The 21,469-nt window shown below is 44.2% G+C and overlaps 1 protein-coding gene across 1 annotated transcript; it reads left to right on the top strand.

Moving 5' to 3' along the window:
* Positions 1–2,912: 2,912 nt before the first annotated feature.
* On the top strand, positions 2,913–4,172 carry GSTUM_00011083001 (uncharacterized protein; the record flags this gene model as incomplete). The annotated part of the gene is made up of 1 exon (XM_002841701.1): positions 2,913–4,172. The coding sequence occupies one exon, from the start codon at positions 2,913–2,915 to the stop codon at positions 4,170–4,172; it is 1,260 nt and encodes a 419-aa protein (XP_002841747.1).
* Positions 4,173–21,469: the final 17,297 nt, after the last annotated feature.

Below are 21,469 nucleotides of genomic sequence, written 5' to 3'. Positions count from 1 at the left end.
GGTGCTTTAAGTACACAAATCTGTTCATATCTAGCATGAACGAAACTAATCAAAGGTATCAATCGATACACTTCAGTAAAACTCTTTAAGTGTCAAAGCGACACTTGAATCAAAACATAAAACAAAACCAAGTATCAAACAATACTTAAAACAAACCAAGTATTAAAGCGATACTTAAAACAAAACATAAAACAAAACCAAGTATCACATGATACTTAAAACAAACCAAGTATCAAAGCGATACTTAAAACAAAACATAAAACAAAACCAATAACCAAGTACCCGTACCTGTTACACTTTTCCTATTTATTACTTTAATGAATCTAAAACACTTTTACAATCTTTATCTTTATTGCAACGATATCATTACGCCAAGGAAAGCTCTTCACACAGAAGAGTTAGAGAAAACTTACCATAGGCGTTTCCGATAGAAGACAAAGGTCTTGTACTATCGGTAACATAGGCAGAGGCCTAGTGCTATCGTAAGACGAAGAAAGAAGAAGAAGAAGAAGAGAAGTATCGTTCCCCATCGCCAAGAACTAACTATCTGAGGAGGGATCGTTACATTGACTCAGAATGTGACAATTCCAAAACAATTCAAAAAATGCAATTGGATTTAGGTCAATATCCTCTGAGACAAGTAATTCTGACTCGCTTTTAATGAACTCTAACGGCTGGAAGGTTTCTGGAGGAGCATAAAAGTAGGTGCATTTGAAGTACTAAAGTTTGGGAAATCCTGTTTGGGCTTCATTTGTTTTGATTGTTGTTGACAATTAGATCATGAGGACTTTCGAGCATGCTTCGAGGATATCGTTATTGGATTCTCCGGGCTGTTCGAAGTTGCAATTTTCAAGTAGTGTTTACCGATCACATAGAAAAAGCCTCCACCGATATGTGATGTTGAGAGGTATGTTGCTACTAGCTATTTAAGGTTTATTCCTATGCGCTAATGCATGAAAGAACTTTTACCAGACCCCCTCAACCGTCCAGGGGATAGTAGGGGATGTCTCCAATGTGATAGTATAAAGTTCAATTATTCCAGTTGGTGTCGCTTACAAGGACGATAGGCCAAGGGCTATTGCGGTCGCACACGAAATCTGGCCGAAATCAAAAAAAATCGTCCGGAACAGCGGGTTATCCGGGATAGCAGGTTAGGTTTTAGTGCAAAAGTTTTTAGAATCAAGAGTCATTTTATCCGGGACAACCGGGGGATCCGGTAGCATGAGGTCCGGGATAACGGGGCGCGATTACCGTATCTTGTTGGCTTGGTAGGCTCACATCACGTGTCAGCCTCACCTTGATCTTGATCTGTCCAACTCCTCTGCCGATCTCGATCCTTCTCAACGATTTCAGACTCGTTGAACTTTTTACAAAAGCAAACACCTGCTGTTTTACGTGAAACGTCACAGATTTTCTTCATATCGCACAACTTTGATCTTCGCTCTCAGCACACGCCCCACTCATATCTAATATTAGGTGCTGGGGGTTGTAGCACAATTAGACCCTCGGTTAAGGGGAAAGCGGAGTGGAGAGTAGCCTCGGCAGGGAGGGGTGGAGAAAGCGAACAGGGCGGAACGCGAGGTAGGCTAGGTGTCCGAGCGGAGTAAGTGTGGTCCTTGCAGAAGTTATGAGAGTAATCTTGAGTTCATGGCTAGCGGTTTAAGGAGCAATTCCAAAAACTAACGATTTACTTGAGGGTTAGAGCTTTGGCATAGCAACTTGGACCAGAACATCCACACACCTAAACGGTCCAGACGGTTCACGATAATTCAAGAATTGTTCATAAACACGTGTTGGCAGTCGAGAAGAAGATACCCGGGTTCATTAATCAACATACCCTGCAAAACGTCGGTGATCTAGATGCGATGCTGGATGGACAACGAGGGTGCGACGAAGCGGAGATTTTGTATAGGCGCGCATTGGCGGGCAGAGAGAAGATACTAGGGAGGGACCATCCGGATACCTTGCTGAGTGTCCGAAATTTAGCTGAGGAGTTGCAGGACCAGGGGAAGTACAGCGAGGCAGAGAATATGTGTCTCCGTGTATTGGCGACTGCGGAGAGGATGTTTGGGCTAGATCATCCAGAGACCTTACGGAGCGTGAACAGCCTAGGCGCGGCACTGTGCAACCAGGGAAAGTACGACGAAGCAGTGATTATGTATCGGCGCGCATTGGCGGGTGGGGAGAAGGCATTTGGGCCAGATCATCCAGAGACCTTACAGAGCGTGAACAACCTAGGCGCGGCGTTGCACAACCAGGGAAAGCACGATGAAGCGGAGATTATGTATCGACGTGCATTGGCGGGCAAAGAGAAAACACTTGGGAGGGACCATCCAGATATCTTACCGAGTGTCCGGAATTTAGTCGAGGTGCTGTACGGCCAGAAGAAATACGCTGAAGCAGAGAATATGTGTCGACATGCGTTGGCGGGTGGAGAAAAGATACTAGGGCTAGATCATCTAGGAACCTTATCGAGCATGAACAGTCTAGGCACGGTGCTGTGCAACCAGGGAAAGAACGGCGAGGCGGAGATTATATATCGACGTGCATTGACGGGTAGAGAGAGGGCACTTGGGCCAGATCATCCGGATACCTTACATACCGCGACCAACCTGGGCGCGGCGTTGCACAACCAGGGAAAGCACGATGAAGCAGAGGTTATGTATCGACGTGCACTGGCGGGCAGAGAGAGGACACTTGGACCGGGTCATCCGGAGACCTTACGGAGCGTGAAGAACCTAGGCACTGCGCTGTACAACCGTGGAAAGCACGGCGAAGCGGAGATTATGTACCGACGTGCATTGGCGGGTAGAGACAAGACACTTGGTCCAGATCATCCAGATACTCTACAAAGTGTTGATAATTTAGTTCTACTGCTACGGAATCGGAAAAAGAATTATGGAGCTGAAATTATGCAGTACCAGTCTGAAGAAGGGAGGGAGGAGTCGCTTCGGCCGGGCTTTGCCACCACTGGTAAGAAAGGGCGTAGCCAGGAAAAGAGAGAGAAAGCGGATACCAAACAGCGGTGCGGGCCGGTGAACAGAAGGATGGAAATTCGATCCCCTCATCCAGACATCCCACTGGGTGCTGATAGCCCATCTGCGATTCTGTCTGACGAGAGAAAGTATCAAGAAGTGGAGACCACATATCAGCATGCTTTGGGGGCTATGGAGAGGGTTCTGGGGCCTGAACATCCGTTTACTCTCGAGAGTATGAATACACTGGGTGAGATCTTGCTTGACCTGGGAAAGTATGAGGGAGCGGAGGCTATTTTTCAATCTGCATTGGCTGGTCGCGAGAAAGTTTTTGGAGCCAATCATGCGGATACTCTCAGGAGTATCGATAATCTTGGTCGAGCGCTACATCACCAGAGGAAGTACAAAGAAGCGGAGATGGTGTTCCGATCTGCACATTCGGGTAGAGAGAAGACACTTGGGTCCTGCGATCTAGATACCATACTGAGTTCCCATGGCCTAGCTGTGACGCTCCTTGATCGGAAAAATTATCCTGAGGCGGAGAGAATGTATCGGCATACCTTGGGGGGCATGGAGAAGACTCTGGGGCCCGATCACGAGTTTACCCTCGACAGCGTAAGCACGCTAAGTGAAACTCTACTTGACCTGAAAAAGTATGACGAAGCCGAGGCGATGTGCCGGCGTGCACTAGCAGGCCGGGAGAAGACCCTTGGACCAGTTCATCAAGATACCTTACTCATTGTCAATAATCTCGGGGTGGCATTGTGTAATCAGAAAAAGCACCATGAGGCTGAGGTTATGTATCGGCGCGCATTAGTGGCGGCGGAGAAGACACTTGGACTCGACCATCGAGACACCCTAATTTGCATCTATAACCTGGCTAGGGCCTTACAGAAACAGAGGAAATATTGCGAAGCGGAGATGATGTATTGGCGTACGCTGGCAAGGCGAGAGAGGGCTCTGGGGCCGGGCCACACACATACCCTCCGGACCATCTTTTCTCTCGGCACGGTGCTACAGGATCAGAGAAAATATGATGTAGCGGAGATTATGTATCGACGCGCAGTTACTGAAGGAGAAAAGTCACTAGGGCCAAGTCACCGGATGACTTTGAAAAGTGCTAAGTACCTGGAGGTGCTTCTCCAGTCCATGGAATTGAGAACCCTAGACCAGGTGTTGTGGGGAGCGGGAGGCTGAAGTTGTTTTGGATAAGTTTTTTGTCCATCAGATTCTTTATCATATGGTAATATGAGCCTGTCTCAGTAGAAAACCCACTCTCGGGCCACAATCACAGATAATTTATTTAGGCCTAGCCATCCAGCTAGACATCTAGAGTATATGTTCAGTAGTTCAGAAAATATTATTTGTCACCTAGTGACCTCTGTGGCATATTTTATGCAGGAAAAACTGAAATTTTGAGATTTTCACTTTTTGCCATGTAAAATAACTTTTGCTCTCTGGGATTCTTGATGTCAAAGAATTATTATTAAAAGTTTATTCCTTGCTGCACTATTTCAGTTTCAAGTTGGTTGCATGTATTTTCAATAATTGAATTTCTAATGCTACTGTTACATGCAACCAATGGATTGTACTTATATAATGAGTGATATGTTATGATGGTTGTAGTATTAGTTAAACCAAACTGAAAATGTAATAAAAAGTATTGTTTTACTATAAGTATTAGCTTAATGATTAATTAAATATTTACTTAAACTTAATTTAGCTTCTGTAGATATGATAAGTCATATCAAATTACCATAATACTACTTGCTTTCTGTAACAGAATTAGCTGAGTAAACAATAGCTTGGTTATAGAGATCCAACAACCTTTCGCAACAGCTACAACAATGGCAAAGCTATTGATATCATCGAATGAGTCAGTCTTCAGCAGTAATTCAATCTCAAGTAAAGAATATGTCGGGAGACATGAGACAGAGGTTGAGTATGAATCTGAGTATGAAGAGATAGAAAGCATAGATGGTACGTATACTATCCAATTGTAAAACGCAATTTTATAGAGAAAGCAAAGTGTTTAATCATTGTTGTATTATTTATTACTAACTAATATTAAGATTTAGAAGATGAGGGTAATAAATCCAATCAAAAGAAGATTGAGGAGTATATTAAATAGCAGTACTCACAGCAACTAGTTAAGTATAAAGTTCACATTTCTAAGATTGAAGAGGCTAGTTCCTACAAGAGAGAATATCATAAACAGGCTTCTCAAATGCAATAATTCACTAGGATAAATGCCAATTATGCTATGGAAATAAAGTTGTCTTTTGGTTAGTACTATGATATTTGCAAAGCTGCATGGAATTAGGAAATACAATAAGAGATTCTTTCTAGATATGGATGTTAGGAAAACCAGGATCTGATACCTAGGAATCATCCTAGGTAGGGTAACTCTACTTGGAATCGGAATCCCTAGTCTCCAACACCCCCCTCAGGCCCCCTTGTATGGTCCACATGTTATAATACATATCAAACTCAGTTTTGTACTGTAACTATAATGCCACAGAATTGCAGGTGTCTGAATAATACAGTATACGTTGCCGCTATATGTCTGACCAGATCCTGTTTAAAGAATATATGAGAGAGATCCTTAGGCTAAGTCTGGGATGTAGGACAAAGTAAATCTGTCAACTACTCAGAGAGCTACTAGGCTTCAAAGATGTAACATCTTTGGCCTAGGTCATAAGTCATGGGACGTTTTGGTAGGAAAAGATAGTATTGAATGGTAAAGGATCTCAAGGAGAGACCAATACATTCACATCCATCATACAATAACCAGAAGAATCTAGAACTCCAAGGGACACTACCATAGAAGCTAATAGACTTCATGGAGTGTTATAACTCGGAATAACTTCCAATACTACAATAGCGATTGTAACCCTATTACCTAGAGAAACCAAGTGTTGCTGAGTGAGAGAATATTTGTCAATCTGGTAAAATAGTCTTCTGTAACCGGTACGGGTACTCGGTTATTAGTTTTGTTTTATGTTTTGTTTTAAGTATCGCTTTGATACTTAGTTTTGTTTTATGTTTTGTTTTAAGTATCGTTTGATACTTAGTTTTGTTATATGTTTTGTTTTAAGTATTGCTTTGATACTTAATTAGTTTTACCAAAGTGTATCAATTGATACCTTTGATTAGTTTCGTTCATGCTAGACATGAACAGATTTGTGTATTTAAAAGACCGCCTGTTTCTACCATAGAAAAGGCAGACTTCGACAGACAGTATTTCAATATACTTGATTGAACGGTTACTTCTTTGTTCCTCAGTACACCCTCGAAGTCTCATTTAGTTCTCAGCTCTTGCCTCCTCTCTGATCGAGCAGGCTACCTGCCAACTATCGTACCTTTACCGATAACGTAACTAGCACCTTGCGAACACGTTACACCTTCTGCGAATTAGTAGGAAGTCCTCTGGAAGATATATATTGGTTGGATAAGGAGTTATGAAGGTTTAAAGTCAAGCAACTTAGAAAGATTGCAATTACGACTACATTCACAGATGCAACCCGCAGATGAAACTGATTATTTCTTTAATAACAAAGAAAATTAGGGCCAACTCAGTTCGACTTGAGAACTAGGCTATAAGTCTAAAGACTCTAATGATTGAATAACTACTTGTAATTAGTACGGGTACTCGATTAATAGTTTTATTTTATGTTTTGTTTTAAGTATCACTTTTGATACTTATTTTGTTTTAAGTATTACTTTGATACTTACTTGTTTTAAGTAAGGCTTTGATACTTAGTTTTGTTTTATGTTTTGCTTGAAGTATCACTTTGATACTTGTTTTGTTTTATGTATCACTTTGATACTTGGATTGTTTTAAGTATCATTTGATACTTAGTTTTGTTTTATTTTAAGTATTGTTTAGATACTTAAGTTGTTTTACTAAAGTGTATTATTTGATATCTTTGAATAGTTTCATTCATGCTAAACATGAGCAGATTTGTGTATTTAAAGACTGCCTGATTCCATAATAGAAACAGCAGACTTCAACAGACAGTATTTCAATATACCGGTTGAACTGTTACTCCTTTGTTTCTTAGTACACCTTCAAAGACTCCTTTAGTTAACAGCTCTCACCTCCTCTCTGGTAGAGCAGGCCACCTGCCAACTATTTTACCTATTACTGATAATGTGAATAGTACTGTCATGAACGTGGCTTGGCAGGAAAGAAGCTTTCACGTGTGTCACGAATGTGGCTTAGTAGGGAAAGGGGTTTCATGTGATGCATAGTTATGAGTCACAGGTATGTTATTGTTTTGCGTATATGACTCATTAGGGTTATATGATTTGTTATGTGTGGGATTTGTGATGCTTTCGCACATGGCTCAAGTATGAGTCATGGGACGTGTGCCTGACAAGTATGCCTTGTGAGTATGCCTTGCGGGTAAGCCTTGTGCATATGATTTATGTTTTGCACATGACCTCATTATCAGGTCATGGGTTTCGCGCATGTGATCACTTTGGTCACATCATTAGTTTGTTATGATTTGGTTTTGCACATGTGACCACTTTAGGTCACATGACTACGGGCGGGAAGAATACTATATAAGGAGGCCGATGCGGCCGAGGAAGATAGGTTCTTCACACTTTGTTCTATGTACTTTTCCTACTTATTACTTTAACGAATATAAAACACCTTTACGATCTTTATCTTTATTGTAACATTATTGTTACGCCAAGAAGTGCTCGTCACGAAGATGAGTTAGAGAAGGCTTATGATAGGCATTTCCGATAGAAGACAAAGGTCTTGCACTATCGGTAACGTAGGCAGGGACCTAGAGTTATCGTAAAACAAAGAAAGAAGGAGATAGAAACGATAAGTATCGTTCCCCGTTGCCAAGAACTAACTATCTAGAAAGGGATCGTTACATTACAAAGTGTCACCTAGTGCGATGCCAAACGATACAAGACGGCATCCTTCAACCCAGACAGGGAAGGAGATAGTGACATTGACGATCAAAATCTTAATCTAGGAGGATTCAGCGACGCCCTAGATCACATCTCAGCAGAACTCTCGAGATCAGCAAGCCCAGTAACCCCAGAGAAAGGATCACCAGTTGATAGCTCTCCTGCTGGAACTCCACGACTTGAGAGAATGTCGGGATCCGTAGTACCTGGTCTATTGGCCCCAGCCGCTCCGGCACCAGGAACCAGCATACTTGGAATGACAGAAAATCAGTTTCAGGCATTTCTCGCAGCCACGTGGAATACAGGGCAAGGAAATGTCCAATGGCCAAAAGCAAAGGAGCCCGACACATACGAAGGAGCTGAAGATAAGCTATGAATATTCTTAGCACAATGCGAAGGATATTTTGCTGTTAAGGGATATGGAGATCAACACGACGAAATCAAGATTCCATATGTGGAATCCCTGCTCAGAGGACTAGCAGGGTAATGGATCATGCCTTTCCAAGATGGAAGGAAGCAGAGGGAATGGGTCACATACGAAGAATTCAAGGCGACACTCTTTGAACAATTTGGAGATCCCAATGCCAAAGAAACAGCAAGACGAAAGCTAGAAAAACTCCAACAAGGAAAACAAACATTCTCAGCATATTGGAATGAATGTCGACTATTGGAATACGAGGCCGAGTTTGATGATGCAACTCTCTACATCATCCTCCTGAGAAACTGCAGTGAGAGACTCCGAGAAACATGGGGAATCTCTGACCTGCACTATACGACAGCCGAACGGTTTGCAAGATGGGCAATCGATAAAGAAAGCAAATTAAACATGGTTCGGAGCAACTCGGAAAACACTCTAGCGCATAGAGTGGTCCAATCATCCAGGAACGGGGACGGGACCTTCAAACCGCAAGCACCTCGAGGGGAAAGTCGAGCATTACCACCAGGCGAACCAATGGAGTTAGACAAGTCAAGGGCAGGGCCTGCTCTGAATCTGTCTAAGGAAGAGTACGCCAGAAGGATGAATGGGAAACTATGCCTAAGGTGTGGAAAAGCAGGGCATCGGATACGAGAATGCAGAAGCCGACCGGACAACGGATACCAAGGAAACAGAGCTGCTGGAAATAATTGTTTCCAAAATCAAAGAAGAAGCAACATCCGCGAAATGATAGCAGAAGATTCACCGGCGGAAAATGACGAGGGTTCCCAGTAAACGGTGGTCTGGGAGACCCAAGATGTGGACCTGGAAAGCCCATCAAATTAGCAAACTACTACACGGCACTACACATACAAAGAGGGGAAGAAGATGGAGATCACGTGATGATCAAAACGAAGATATACAACGAAGAAAACAAGGAAACAACAATATATGCAATGCTCGACTCTGGGGCCACCGAAGACTTCATCGACAAAGAAATATGCGACAAATACGGCCTCCACACTAAACAAGGGAAGAAAGCAAGACAAGTCTACTTAGCCGATGGAAAACCCAGCGCTATGAGTCCTATAACCCATACAGCGACAGTACCTATGGACATTGACAGCCATAGGGAAACAGCAACCTTCCAAGTAGCAGATCTGAAAAACCATGAGAGAGTCCTAGGGATGCCATGGTTACGAAAGCATAATCCGACAATCGATTGGAACGAGAACAAGATGACCTTTACAAGCGAAATATGTGCGACACAATGTCTCAACAGTTCGCCTGTGGTCTACTCAACCCCGATACGGGAAGCGGAAGAAGAAACTTTGCATGCAAGGTTTGCCGAGATGGGGCAAGATAAGAGAGTCCGGATACAAAGGCTAGACCAAGAGGCAAAAGTACCTACTAAGGGTTCCAAAGGGGCAGCAGGACATGACCTATACGCCAACGAAGGAATCAAGATACTGGCCAACGGGCAGGCAACTATAGCAACGGGAATAGCCATTGGACTCCCAGAAGGTACCTATGGATGAATAGCACCCCGCAGTGGTCTAGCGGTCAGACATCAGCTCATGACCATGGCAGGGGTGATCGACGTCGACTATACAGGTGAAGTCAAAGTCGTCCTGGCCAACCTATCCCAGGAGGACTACCAGGTCCAGAAAGGCGATCGAATCGCACAGTTGATAATCGAAAAAATCAACCAAAAGGATCTGCATGAAGTAGATCAACTGGAAGAAACCACAAGAGAAAATAAGGGATTTGGAAGCACAGACCAAAGCCAGCTCGATACAACAAAAAGAATTGAGATCAAAGAGATCACAGCACAAGCCTTTGGATGGTACTATCGAAGAGGAGATAGCACAGGAATTCTCAAATGGACATATGAAGACGAGAAAGCAGTCCTAGCAAAAATCAACATTAGTACAGAGCTTGCAATCCAGGACAAGAAATACCAAAGCAAAAAAGGATGGAAAGAATTGGTTCCAAAAGAATATCACCAATTCACAAACCTATTCCAAGAAGAAGAACCTACGGGGCTACCACCTCGAAGACCAGGAATCGATCACGAAATTCAACAGGACAAAGATGAAAAAACAGGCAAGACAAAAGAGATTCCCTACAAGAAGTTATACCCCCTAGGAGAAGCAGAGCTTGAAGAACAAAGGAAGTACATCGAGCAAAACCTAAAGCGAGGATGGATCAGAGACCCTTTTGCGTCAGGAGGATCCCCAATACTATTCCTCAAAAAGAAAGACGGAAAAATGAGACTTTGCATGGACTACAGAGCCACCAATTCGGTTACCAAGAAAGACCGATATCCGCTACCCTTGATTGGAGAAGCACTGGACAGGCTACGGTCAGCAAAATACTTCACCAAACTCGACATCAAAGATGCATACTACAATATACGCATCAAGGCAGGAGACGAATAGAAGACTACATTCGCCTCAAGATATGGAATGTTCGAATACTTGGTTATGCCCTTCGGGCTAACCAACGCACCGGCTTCATTCCAGAGATGGATCAACAAAGTACTTAATAAGTACCTCGACATATGTTGCATCGTATACTTGGACGATGTACTCATATACTCGGAAAACATACAGCAACACCAAAAAGATATCAGCAATATCATGGCGGTAATACAAGGATCAGGAATGAAGATCAAACCAACAAAATATGAATTCCATAAGGAAGAAACAGAATAAATTGGATTTATCATCAATCGAAATGGGGTCAAGGTTGACCCTGTGAAAACAGCAGCCATATGGGATTGGGCCAAACCAAACAACAAGACAGATGTTCAATGCTTTATGGGATTCTACAACTTTTATCGAAGGTTCATAGAGGGATTTAGCAGGCTTGCAAAACCACTCTATAACCTAACCAAGAAAGACAAAAAGTGGGAATGGGGAGAAACTGAACAAAAAGCATATGATGCAATACGAACGCATCTAACATCGGCACCCATACTGGTTCATTTCAACCCAAACAGAAGGACAATGATCGAAACGGATGCCTCAAAATATGTATGCTCAGGAATACTATCACAACAATGCGACGATGGAAAGTGGAGACCAGTGTCCTTTCGATCCAAGACAATGACCCCCGCAGAGTGCAACTACGATGTTGCAAACAAAGAACTATTAGTAATAGTTCAAGCATTAAAAGAATGGAGAAGATACGTTTCGAACAACGACTATCCAGTCCGAGTTCTAACCAACCACAAGAACCTGTTACCGTTCATGACTACAAAAGAACTAAACGACCGCCAGATAAGATGGATGGAACACCTCAGCAAATACAACTTCAAAATCGAATACCGATCAGGCAAAGAAAGTGGAAAGCCAGATGCTCTTACAAGGATTGCAAGCAACAAACCATAAACGAAAGAAGACGAAAGAATCAAACAAAAAACACGAACACTATTACCAAAAACCTACTTCGAGGCAATGGAGGTTATCCAATTCACATCAACGGAGGAAAGGGGAATAGAGAACGCAAACGGGAAAGACAAAACAATTCAGACAATAAGAGAAGCCTTGGAGAAAGGAAAAAAAGAAATGAAAGGAATTGCTCTGGGTTTATGCCAATGGAAGGATGGAAATATGTGGTACAACGGAAAACAATGGATCCCAGAAGAAGAGGAGATAAGGATAAATATTATAATACAACACCACGATATCTGAATGGCAGGACACGGAGGAACGGCTAAAACCAGAGAATTCATTACGAGGTCATTCTATTGGCCAGGACTGCACGAAGACGTCAAATGATATGTCAAAAACTGCGACATATGTCAAAGAACAAAAACGGCTAAACACGCACCATACGGATTACTGAAATCAAATGAAGTTCCCGAACAACTATGGGAAACAATTACTACGGATTTCATCACGGACCTACCAGCATCGGAAAATTGCGATAGCATCCTGGTCGTGGTGGATCCTCTGACCAAAATGAGCCATTTCATTCCAGTTAGAAAAGATATCAACACGAGGGATTTTATACAAACCTTCTTCAGAGAGGTCTTCCGACTTCATGGCCTACCCAAGAATATCATCACCGATCGAGGAACACTATTCACATCGGGACTATGGAAAAAGGTAACCAGAGAAATGGGAATACAAAATAGAATGAGTACAGCGTTCCACCCACAAACGGATGGACAAACGGAACGAGTAAATGCAATACTCGAACAATATTTAAGGGCTTACATCAACTATCAACAAGATGATTGGTACAAGCTGTTATCAATGGCCGAATTCGCATACAACAATGGAAAACAAGAGACGATCGACACAACACCATTCTTCGCGAATTACGGACAACATCCACAAAGTAAGACCACATATCATACGATTAATGATGTGATACGGGAGAAAGCGGATATGGGAAAACTACACGAAGCCTTACAATACGAGATGAGTCAAGCACAACAAGGGCAAAAAGAACAATACGATAAGCACCGAAGACCAGATCCCAACATACAACCGGGAGACATGGTATGGCTAATACCACGCAATATCCATACGACACGACCATCAAAGAAATTGGACAACAAGAAAATCGGACCCTTCAGGATATTGGAAAAAGTAGGCAGCCGAGCTTATAAACGCGACCTTTCCCCCTCAATGCGAATACACGATACATTCCACATCTCACTTCTCGAATTACACAATGACAATAAGTTTCCTTGACAAACACTTATTCCTCCCCCTCCGATTGAACACGACGGAGAACCAGAATACGAGCTCGACGAAATAGTCAATTCCCACTTCTTCCATGGTTACCTCCAATACCGAGCCAAGTGGACAGGATATTCTCCTGAACACAATAAAACTTGGTACTTCGCACACAACTTCAAAAACACACAAGATGCCATCTCAACCTTCCACCAGCGATGCCCAGGCAAGCCCGGCCCAGGTGACGATCACGTTCAACTAAGACAAAAGCGAGGGAAAGACTCCTGCGCTATTGCAGCAACACGAGGGCAGGGGTGATAGCCCCCGCCAAACTACACCCACCAGCCCTGAAAACTCATTCATGGGGCCAACTGACGAAGAACTCAAGGAAAGGGAAAGACAAGCACAGCATAACACCATGTCATGGACGGTATGCTATGATGACGGTTGCCAAACACACTTTGGTGACAAAGAAGGCTCGGGATGGTTCCTGAGGGAATGTCGAAAGCATGGCCCACGCCCGGACCACGTTCTGAAGCCTTGGCAACAATGCTTCAGAAATGGGTGCAGGATGCACAGAGCACAGAAAATATCTGCGGGATTCTACCCGCAGAAGGATGGAAGCAGAAAAGAGTTGGAAGGAGAGGATGCCAGAAAGGCATGGGCCGCGAGGACGCGGTCCAGGGAAGGAGGGGCCCAAAACTCCTCCGCAGACATGGAACTGGATGTCAGGAGCCTACACAGGCAGATCTGGAGACTCTGAGAACAACTAGGCTAAGCCGAGGCCACAATTTCGGCAAACGACAAAACGATCGTGGAGCTAAGACACCTGAATGACAATCAGCGGCACACGATCGAAATGGCGAACATGACTCTGGAATCGGTGAGGGTCAGATGGAGGACGGCAGACTAAAGGTTTCACAAGCTGAGAAGGACCATGCGCTCGGCAGGACAGGAACTATTGAAACTGGGAGAAAAGGCCTCATGGGACTCAGGCTTAGGGGGAGGGGAGCTAATGTCACGAATGTGGCTTAGTAGGGAAAGGGTTTTCATGTGACGCATAGTTATGAGTCACAGGTATGTTATTGTTTTGCGCATATGACTCATTAGGGTTATATGATTTGTTATATGTGGGATTTGTGATGCTTTCACACATGGCTCAAGTATGAGTTATAGGACGTGCTCCTGACAAGTATGCCTTGCGAGTATGCCTTTCGGGTAAGCCTTGCGCATATGATTTATGTTTTGCACATGACCTCATTATGAGGTCATGGGTTTTGCGCATGTGATCACTTTGGTCACATGATTAGTTTGTTATGATTTGGTTTTGCACATGTGACCACTTTAGGTCACATGACTACGGGCGGGAAGAATACTATATAAGGAGGCCGATGTGGCCGAGGAAGATAGGTTCTTCACGCTTTGTTCTAAGTACTTTTCCACATCCTTGCCGTCGCTTTGCCCGGAGCGTTTCTTTCGCCATCATGATGGGCCTTGATGCCTTGGATTCTTCCGGAGATATCTGAGTTCGCTGAGTAGTTCCTGGGGTCTTTGGTGTTAAAGTCTGTTAGGTGTTGCGTGGCGGATAACTTGTTTGTGTCTCGTTTCGTTGGGCTGGTTATCTCATGATACTGGCACTTCGAGCACATCATCACGGTCGCATACGTGCCCCTTTCGGTAAAATGTCTACAGCTTCCTGTCTATCGTCTACTCTCTGGTTTCACGTTCGATTGGGGGGATTGAGCATTGTATTTGGGGGGATCACCCGTGTCGTTCTTTGGGCCAGCTCATGTCTGTTGTTGGGTTTTAACGGAGTCCTTAGTTCTCGCGATACAAAACGCCCTTGGGTTAGACTGATGACCTTCCCAAGTATCAACACGTCGTACCGGCCGCATCAATCCTTTGGGGAGGGGGCCTCACCAGCCCCCCCACTCCTCGTTATTACATGTTTTGACGGTAGGAATCCTACGATGTTGTTTATCACCGTTCCCTTGGAGTTTGTGTCCTTGTGGCATTTACGGTGGTTCAGTCAGGTGTCTCCTCCTCGCATTCGTGGGGATGGCTTTAACCCTGAACGCTCTTACCCCCTGGTGTGGTTATTATTACCGCCTGGGGTGGTGTGGGACTATTGGCTGCCAGGCACTCGCGTTGTCTGTGCGTCTGGGTGGTTCAGTTGTGGTCTGTGGTTGGCGGCTTCACCCATTGCAAGTGGGGCCTACCTTCTGTTTGTCTGCTTCTGTTCGCTCGCCCTCCCCCTTCTTGTCGCGTCAGTTGGGGGTGCCTCTTGCCCATAGTTCGGTCCATGCCTGTTGCCGGACCTGTGGGACTGGCTTTGGCTGGCTCCGCTAACCATTTTCCTGACTCTGTTTGACTTCGGTTGGGCTGGGTTGGATGATGTGGCTGGTGCTGGTGCTTTCGGGTATTGGTGCTGCCTCCTTTGTGGATCCCGGCTGTGGCTGGTGGGCCCCCCTCGGCTATACAGTGCTGGGGGCTGGGGCTCTGTTCGTGTGGCCAAAACCAGTGGCTGCCTGATGGGGTTAGGTATAGCTGTCCTGTGGCTGTCGGATGGTTAATCTGTCTGAGGGGCTGAGGGGGCCGGATGGGCTCGGTGGCGCCTGGTGTGTGGGGCTTGGGGGGGGCTGATTGGGAGGGGGGAGGCACCTGCAAGCACCGGTCGGACATGCGTCAGGTTGGGCGATGTCTAATTAAGCATTTCCGGGCCAGCTTGGGCTGCTGGGCGAAGCTGCTGAGTGCTGTAAAGCTCCTCAGCGGACTGCTGGGCTGATGGCCACCTGTGCGGATAGTTGGTTGCGACCACCTGGTTCGACTTGTTTGGGTCTTGCATGCTGGGTTTCGTGGGGATTGTTTGGTTTCTTTGGTTTGGCAATGGGTACGGCTGGCAGGGGCAAGGTACCACGGGTGGGAGATAGGCCCCACTGACCATTTAGGTCTGTCACCACCTCTATGTATTTATTTTGTTTATGTGTTTGTTTTGGGGGACGGGCAGCAGGTACAGGTCCTGTTAGGAGGAGACAACCTGATAGACTTCAGAGTTGTCTAGGCCGATCGAGATTCGTTTTTATAGACGGAGAATGTCTAGGAAGGCTCGGACTTCACTCGTTTCGTTTATGACTACTAAGAGCGAAGTAAAGTAGGGTAAAGTAAAGTAAAATCGTAAGAACAATATTATATTGTTAAGGTCTCTTCTCCGTTGCTTAATGATGTCTAAAGCTTGGGAGGCACTTTGATATTTATATTCCGCGTCTGAGTGCTCGCGGACTACATCTAACTAACATACAACCATGTACCTTTTTCCAATATAACTCGCAACGTCGGGCTTTCTTCCAAGGTGCGAATACCTGGAGACCCTGAAAATCATCACACCCTCTTTGATAATTATAATATGACTATTTGGAAGTCATGCTGTTTCCAATAGTAATTATCTGATAGTGAGAGTCTTTTTAGACAAATGGCCCAATTCTCAAGTCGAACGGTGTTGGCTCCAATCGTCTCCCTTGTCGACGCAATGATCAGTTTCGTCTGCGGGTTGCATCTGCGAAGACAGTTGTTATTACCGACTTTCTAGGTCATCTAACTTCAACTCTTCATAACTCCATACCCAACCGATAGATCTTTTCCGGAGGACTTCCTACTTGCCAGCAGAAAGCCTTTCCATAGGATTGGTAGATAATCCCTCGGTCAGTAACCCTTGGTTGCCGTGGGTAATAGGATTCTGGTTACTGTTACCGGTTTGGGAGTCACCCCTTCAGTTGCAGTATGTACCGGAACCTAGTTGTAACACTCCTCGAACTTCATTGGGTTTAATGGTAGTATTCTCAGGAGTTCCAGACTCTTCTGGTTATCGTAGGGTAGATGTGAATGTATTGGTCTTTCATTAAGATCCTTTACTATTCATCATCATCTCTTTGCGCGAAAACGTCCCGTTACTTACGGCCTATGCCGAAGATATCTCCTTCTTGAAGCCTAGTAACCTTCTGGGTAGTTGACGGATTCACTCCGTTATACTTCCCAGACCTAGCTGAAGGTCCCCTCTTATATATCCTGCGAACAGGATCCAGTCGGATGGACAGCGGCGACGTATACGGTGTTATTTTAACACCTTCGATTCTGTGGTATAATACTCACAGGACGCAGCTTAGATCGATATGTATGATGACGCACGGGCCCCGTAAGGGGGCTGGAGGGGGGTGTTGGAGACCTGAGATTTCGATTTCGGGAGAGGTTACCCTACCTAGGGTGGTTCCTAGGTGTCGGATCTCGGTATTCCTAACATGAGCTCCCTCCTCTTAAGGCTTCGTCCCGAATGCCTTTTTTGGTACATTCAAAAATAAAAATTAAAAAATTTAATTAACGCAACTAATTATTTAACCTTAAACATTAATTCCTTTAGGACCCGATAAGAGTAGGGTAAAAAACCTCCCGTGTTTGCTTGGCCACAGCAGGAAAACCTTTTTCTCATCGTCCTTCCTCTACTCGCCGTGGCATTTCCGTGTTATCGCGCTGAAATTCATCCACCATTTCTCTTGCGTTATCCATGCCCGTGGCAGGTTCCCAGGTGTTCTCATCTTCAGAAAATCCTTGCCATTTAACCAAATACCATCGTTCACGTACCTCCTGGTAGCGACTACGTACTCTTTTTCGGTAAGAGCATATTTCGCTTCTTACTATTTTTTCTATCTCCCATTGTAAGTCGCCCTCAATATCCTCGGGTTCTCTGGGAGGTTGTTGTCGGTTGGCGCGTACCGACTCCCTGTAAGGTTCTAACAGAGATACATGGAACACTGGGTGGATGTTCCATTGATCTGAAATGTTGAGTTTGCAGGCACGGTTTCCCCGTTTCTCCAAGATCACGAATGGTCCATATAGTTTTAGACTCAGTTTCTTCGACTTCCGACGTGTGCGAATGTTTTTTGCATTTAACATTACTTTGTCGCCGATTTTGAAGTCAGGTTGTTGTTTGGCCTTTCTGTCATAGTATTTGGCCATAGCTTCTCGTGTCTGTATAAGTGATTACCTTGCTTGTTCGTGGATCGTTCTTATCCAGTTCGCATAGAGCGTGGCTCCTGGATTATTCGCCTCGCGTTCCTTCATCCATTCAGTTTGTGGGTGGAAACCATAGTTTGCGTAGAAAGGGGTTAGTCCATGTGCATTGGTTGCCGAGTTATTATAAGCATGTTCGGCTAACGGTAGGAGTTGGTACCAGTCATCCTGATCATAGTTGACCAAACTTCGCAAGTAACCTTCCAGCACTTGGTTGGTTCGCTCAGTTTGTCCATCTGTTTGGGGATGATATGCTGTAGACATCCTTCTTTTTATACTTAGTGTTTTGCACAAGGATTCCCAAAATTCTCCAGCGAACTTGGAATCTATATCCGAGACAATTTCTGTTGGTAAGCCATGTAGCTTCCATATTTCTTTTGTAAAGGCTGTAGTCACGTCCTTTGCAGTAGCTGTTCCTTCTAATCTGATGAAGTGGGCCATTTTTGTAAACCGGTTAACCACTACCATAATTTGGGTACAGCCTTGACTTTGAGGTAATTGTGTAATGAAGTCGACTGATATTGATGCCCATGCTGCATATGGTACTGACAGTGGTTGTAGTAGACCGTATTTCGCATGTCGTGGGGATTTGTTATGTTGACAATCATCGCACGACCGTACGTAATCGTTTACCCAATTTGCCAATCCCTTCCAATAGAAGTCCCTCATAATTATCTCAAGGGTTTTTTCTTGTCCGAAGTGTCCTGCTATCTTAGCATCGTGACATCCTTCAGCTATTGTCATATAAAGGTCTTGGTTATTTGGTACAAATAGTTTTTGTTTGTAGTAGAGCAATCCATCGGATAGGGTCCAATCTTTTGGGAAAGGTTTGTCATTGTCTCGTAGTTTTTCTAACTCATTTCTTCTCTTAAGCCAATCTCTATCTTCCGTGATTGCTTTTTGGATCTGTTCCAAGAATTCCGGGTTGAATTGTTTGAGTTCCTTATGGGCTAGTATAGAGCTAGTCATGAGGGTTCGTTCAGGTATTTCGGCTGTGTCATACCAGTGTATATTCTGTTCCGCTGAGGCATGTAACTGGCTAACTACTGGTTCCAATTTCCAGATCGTAATAGCCATTGTTGCGATGTCCATACTGCCGAATCCCGACGCGCCCCTTTCGGTATCTTCTAGATTGTCTATTTCCATCATATCTGCAGTATTAATTTTTTCTATCACTAGCTGGGCAATTCGGTCGCCAGCTTTAATGTGACAGTCTGCGTCTTGATGATTGAATAGTAATACTTTGAGTTCGCCGGTATAATCCGCATCGATTACTCCAGTACCTGTAGAAATACCGCTTTTGACTGCAAGTCCACTTCTAGGAGCAATTCTTCCGTAGGTTCCGGTTGGGATTCCGATTGCGATTCCAGTTCCCATAACTAATTGTCCCCGTGCTGGAATTATATCCTCCTGCATCGCGTAGAGATCATGTCCCGCTGCCATCCGTGAACCCTTGGTTGGTAGCCTTACTCTTGTATCTAACCGTTTTACTCGAATCACGGAGTTCGAGTTATTCCAGTTTGCTGTTTCCTGTATATCACCTGTGCTTATATCAACCGGGGAGCCACCTGCTATTAAGCATATTTGAATTTCCCTTTTCGTAGTTCTTGTTACGGAACTGATTTGGAAATGTTCGGGTTTTAATATCGCTTGTTCGCGATGTGCAGCTCCCCCCTCAGAACGGTACTCCGGCCGTCTGCTGAGTGCATCAGGTTTACCCCCCTTTGTGCCTGGACGGTAGACAATCCTGAAGTTGTAGTCTACCAACTTCTGCCCCCAACGGATTTGGCGTCCGCTCCAGACCTTCGAGGTAAGGAAATATTGCAAGTTTTGGTGATCGGTATAAACCGTTATGGGTTTTTTGGTTCCGACAAGGTATTGACGCCATTCCTTGAATGCTTCTAGTATTGCCAACAGTTCCTTATCATGGATCTCGTAATTTCACTCTGCGGAATTTAGTTTGCGGGAGTGAAAAGCCACTGGATGCAGTCTTTTTTCCACAAACTGGGAAAGGATGCAACCTAAAGCGAAATTACTGGCATCCGTTTCCACCACCGTTTCTCTTTCTGTAAAAAAATGGTGTAAGATTGGGGCCGAAGTAAACCTTCTCTTAAGCTCCTGAAAGGCCTTTTCTTGTTCCAGATCCCACTGGAACTTCTTAGGGTCACCTTTCAATGTTTCTGTAATTGGAGCACAAATCTTTGAGAAGTTTTCTATAAATCATCGGTAGAAGTTTGCAAATCCTTGGAATATTTGAACTTCCTTGACCGACGTAGGTGACTTCCAGTTTAACACTGAATCCACCTTTCGGGTACTCATAGATACCCCATCGACAGCTATCATGTAGCCTAAGAATTCTACCTTTTTAACGTGGAAAAAGGATTTCTTGATTGAAATCGCAAGTTGAAAATCTGTTAGTCTTTGTAACACTTTGGTTACTAGCTCGATATGTTCCTTCTCGTTTTTTGAATAGATGAGAATATCGTCCAAATAGCATACGACTCCTTGGTCTAGGAATTCTCGGAGGACTTCATTCATCATGTCCTGAAATGTAGCTGGAGCATTGGCTAATCCAAACGGCATGACCTTATATTCATAGTATCCATAACGCGATCGGAAAGCTGTTTTCCATTCATCCCCTTCTTTAATTCGGATGAGGTTGTAGCCATCTTTTAAATCGATTTTTGAAAAGATGCTAGCTCCTGCTACTCGATCACGTAATTCTGACATTAACGGTAGTGGATACTTGTTTAAGATAGTTATCTTATTTAAGTTTCGGTAGTCCACTACCAGTCGTAATCTTCCATCTGCTTTTGGTGTAAACAGGATTGGAGCACCGAAAGGTGATTGACTCTTCGTGATCTTTCCTTCCCGTAACATTTGGTCAAGGTATTCTCGTAACAACTTAAGTTGTTTGTCAGACAGAGGATAAATGGGTCCCCAAGAGGGTTTTGCTTCTTCGACTAATTTAATTTCATGCTCGAAGGTTCTCCTAGGTGCTAACTTTGCCGCAGTTTGGGGGAGAAATAGCTTTTTAAATTTCCAGTAGTGTTTTGGGACAGAATCGAAGTTGATTTCGTTAGGATCCTCTATAGTTCCAATTCTTCCTACTTGGATCGCATTTTCATCCCAGGCTACTGTCTCATCGTATTCGAACATATCTGCAATTCCTTTATCTTCTTCTTCCACGCAGTTCTTGCATTTGGAGTTTTTGAATTCCCACTTTGCGGGTTCTCCAATGTTGGATAAGGGGTGTTCTGAATGCCACCATCCGAAAGGGATTATCATCCCGTAATCGCCTGCTGCTGCGATTTCGCACGCAACTTCAGACATATGTTTGTTGCGACCTATTTCAAGCCAAATAGGGTGCGTATAAACTTTTCCTCCGGACG

This window comes from Tuber melanosporum (assembly GCF_000151645.1).
Source record: "Tuber melanosporum whole genome shotgun sequence assembly, scaffold_8, strain Mel28".
NCBI lineage: Eukaryota > Fungi > Ascomycota > Pezizomycetes > Pezizales > Tuberaceae > Tuber > Tuber melanosporum.
This window is presented reverse-complemented; position numbering and strand designations above follow the sequence as displayed.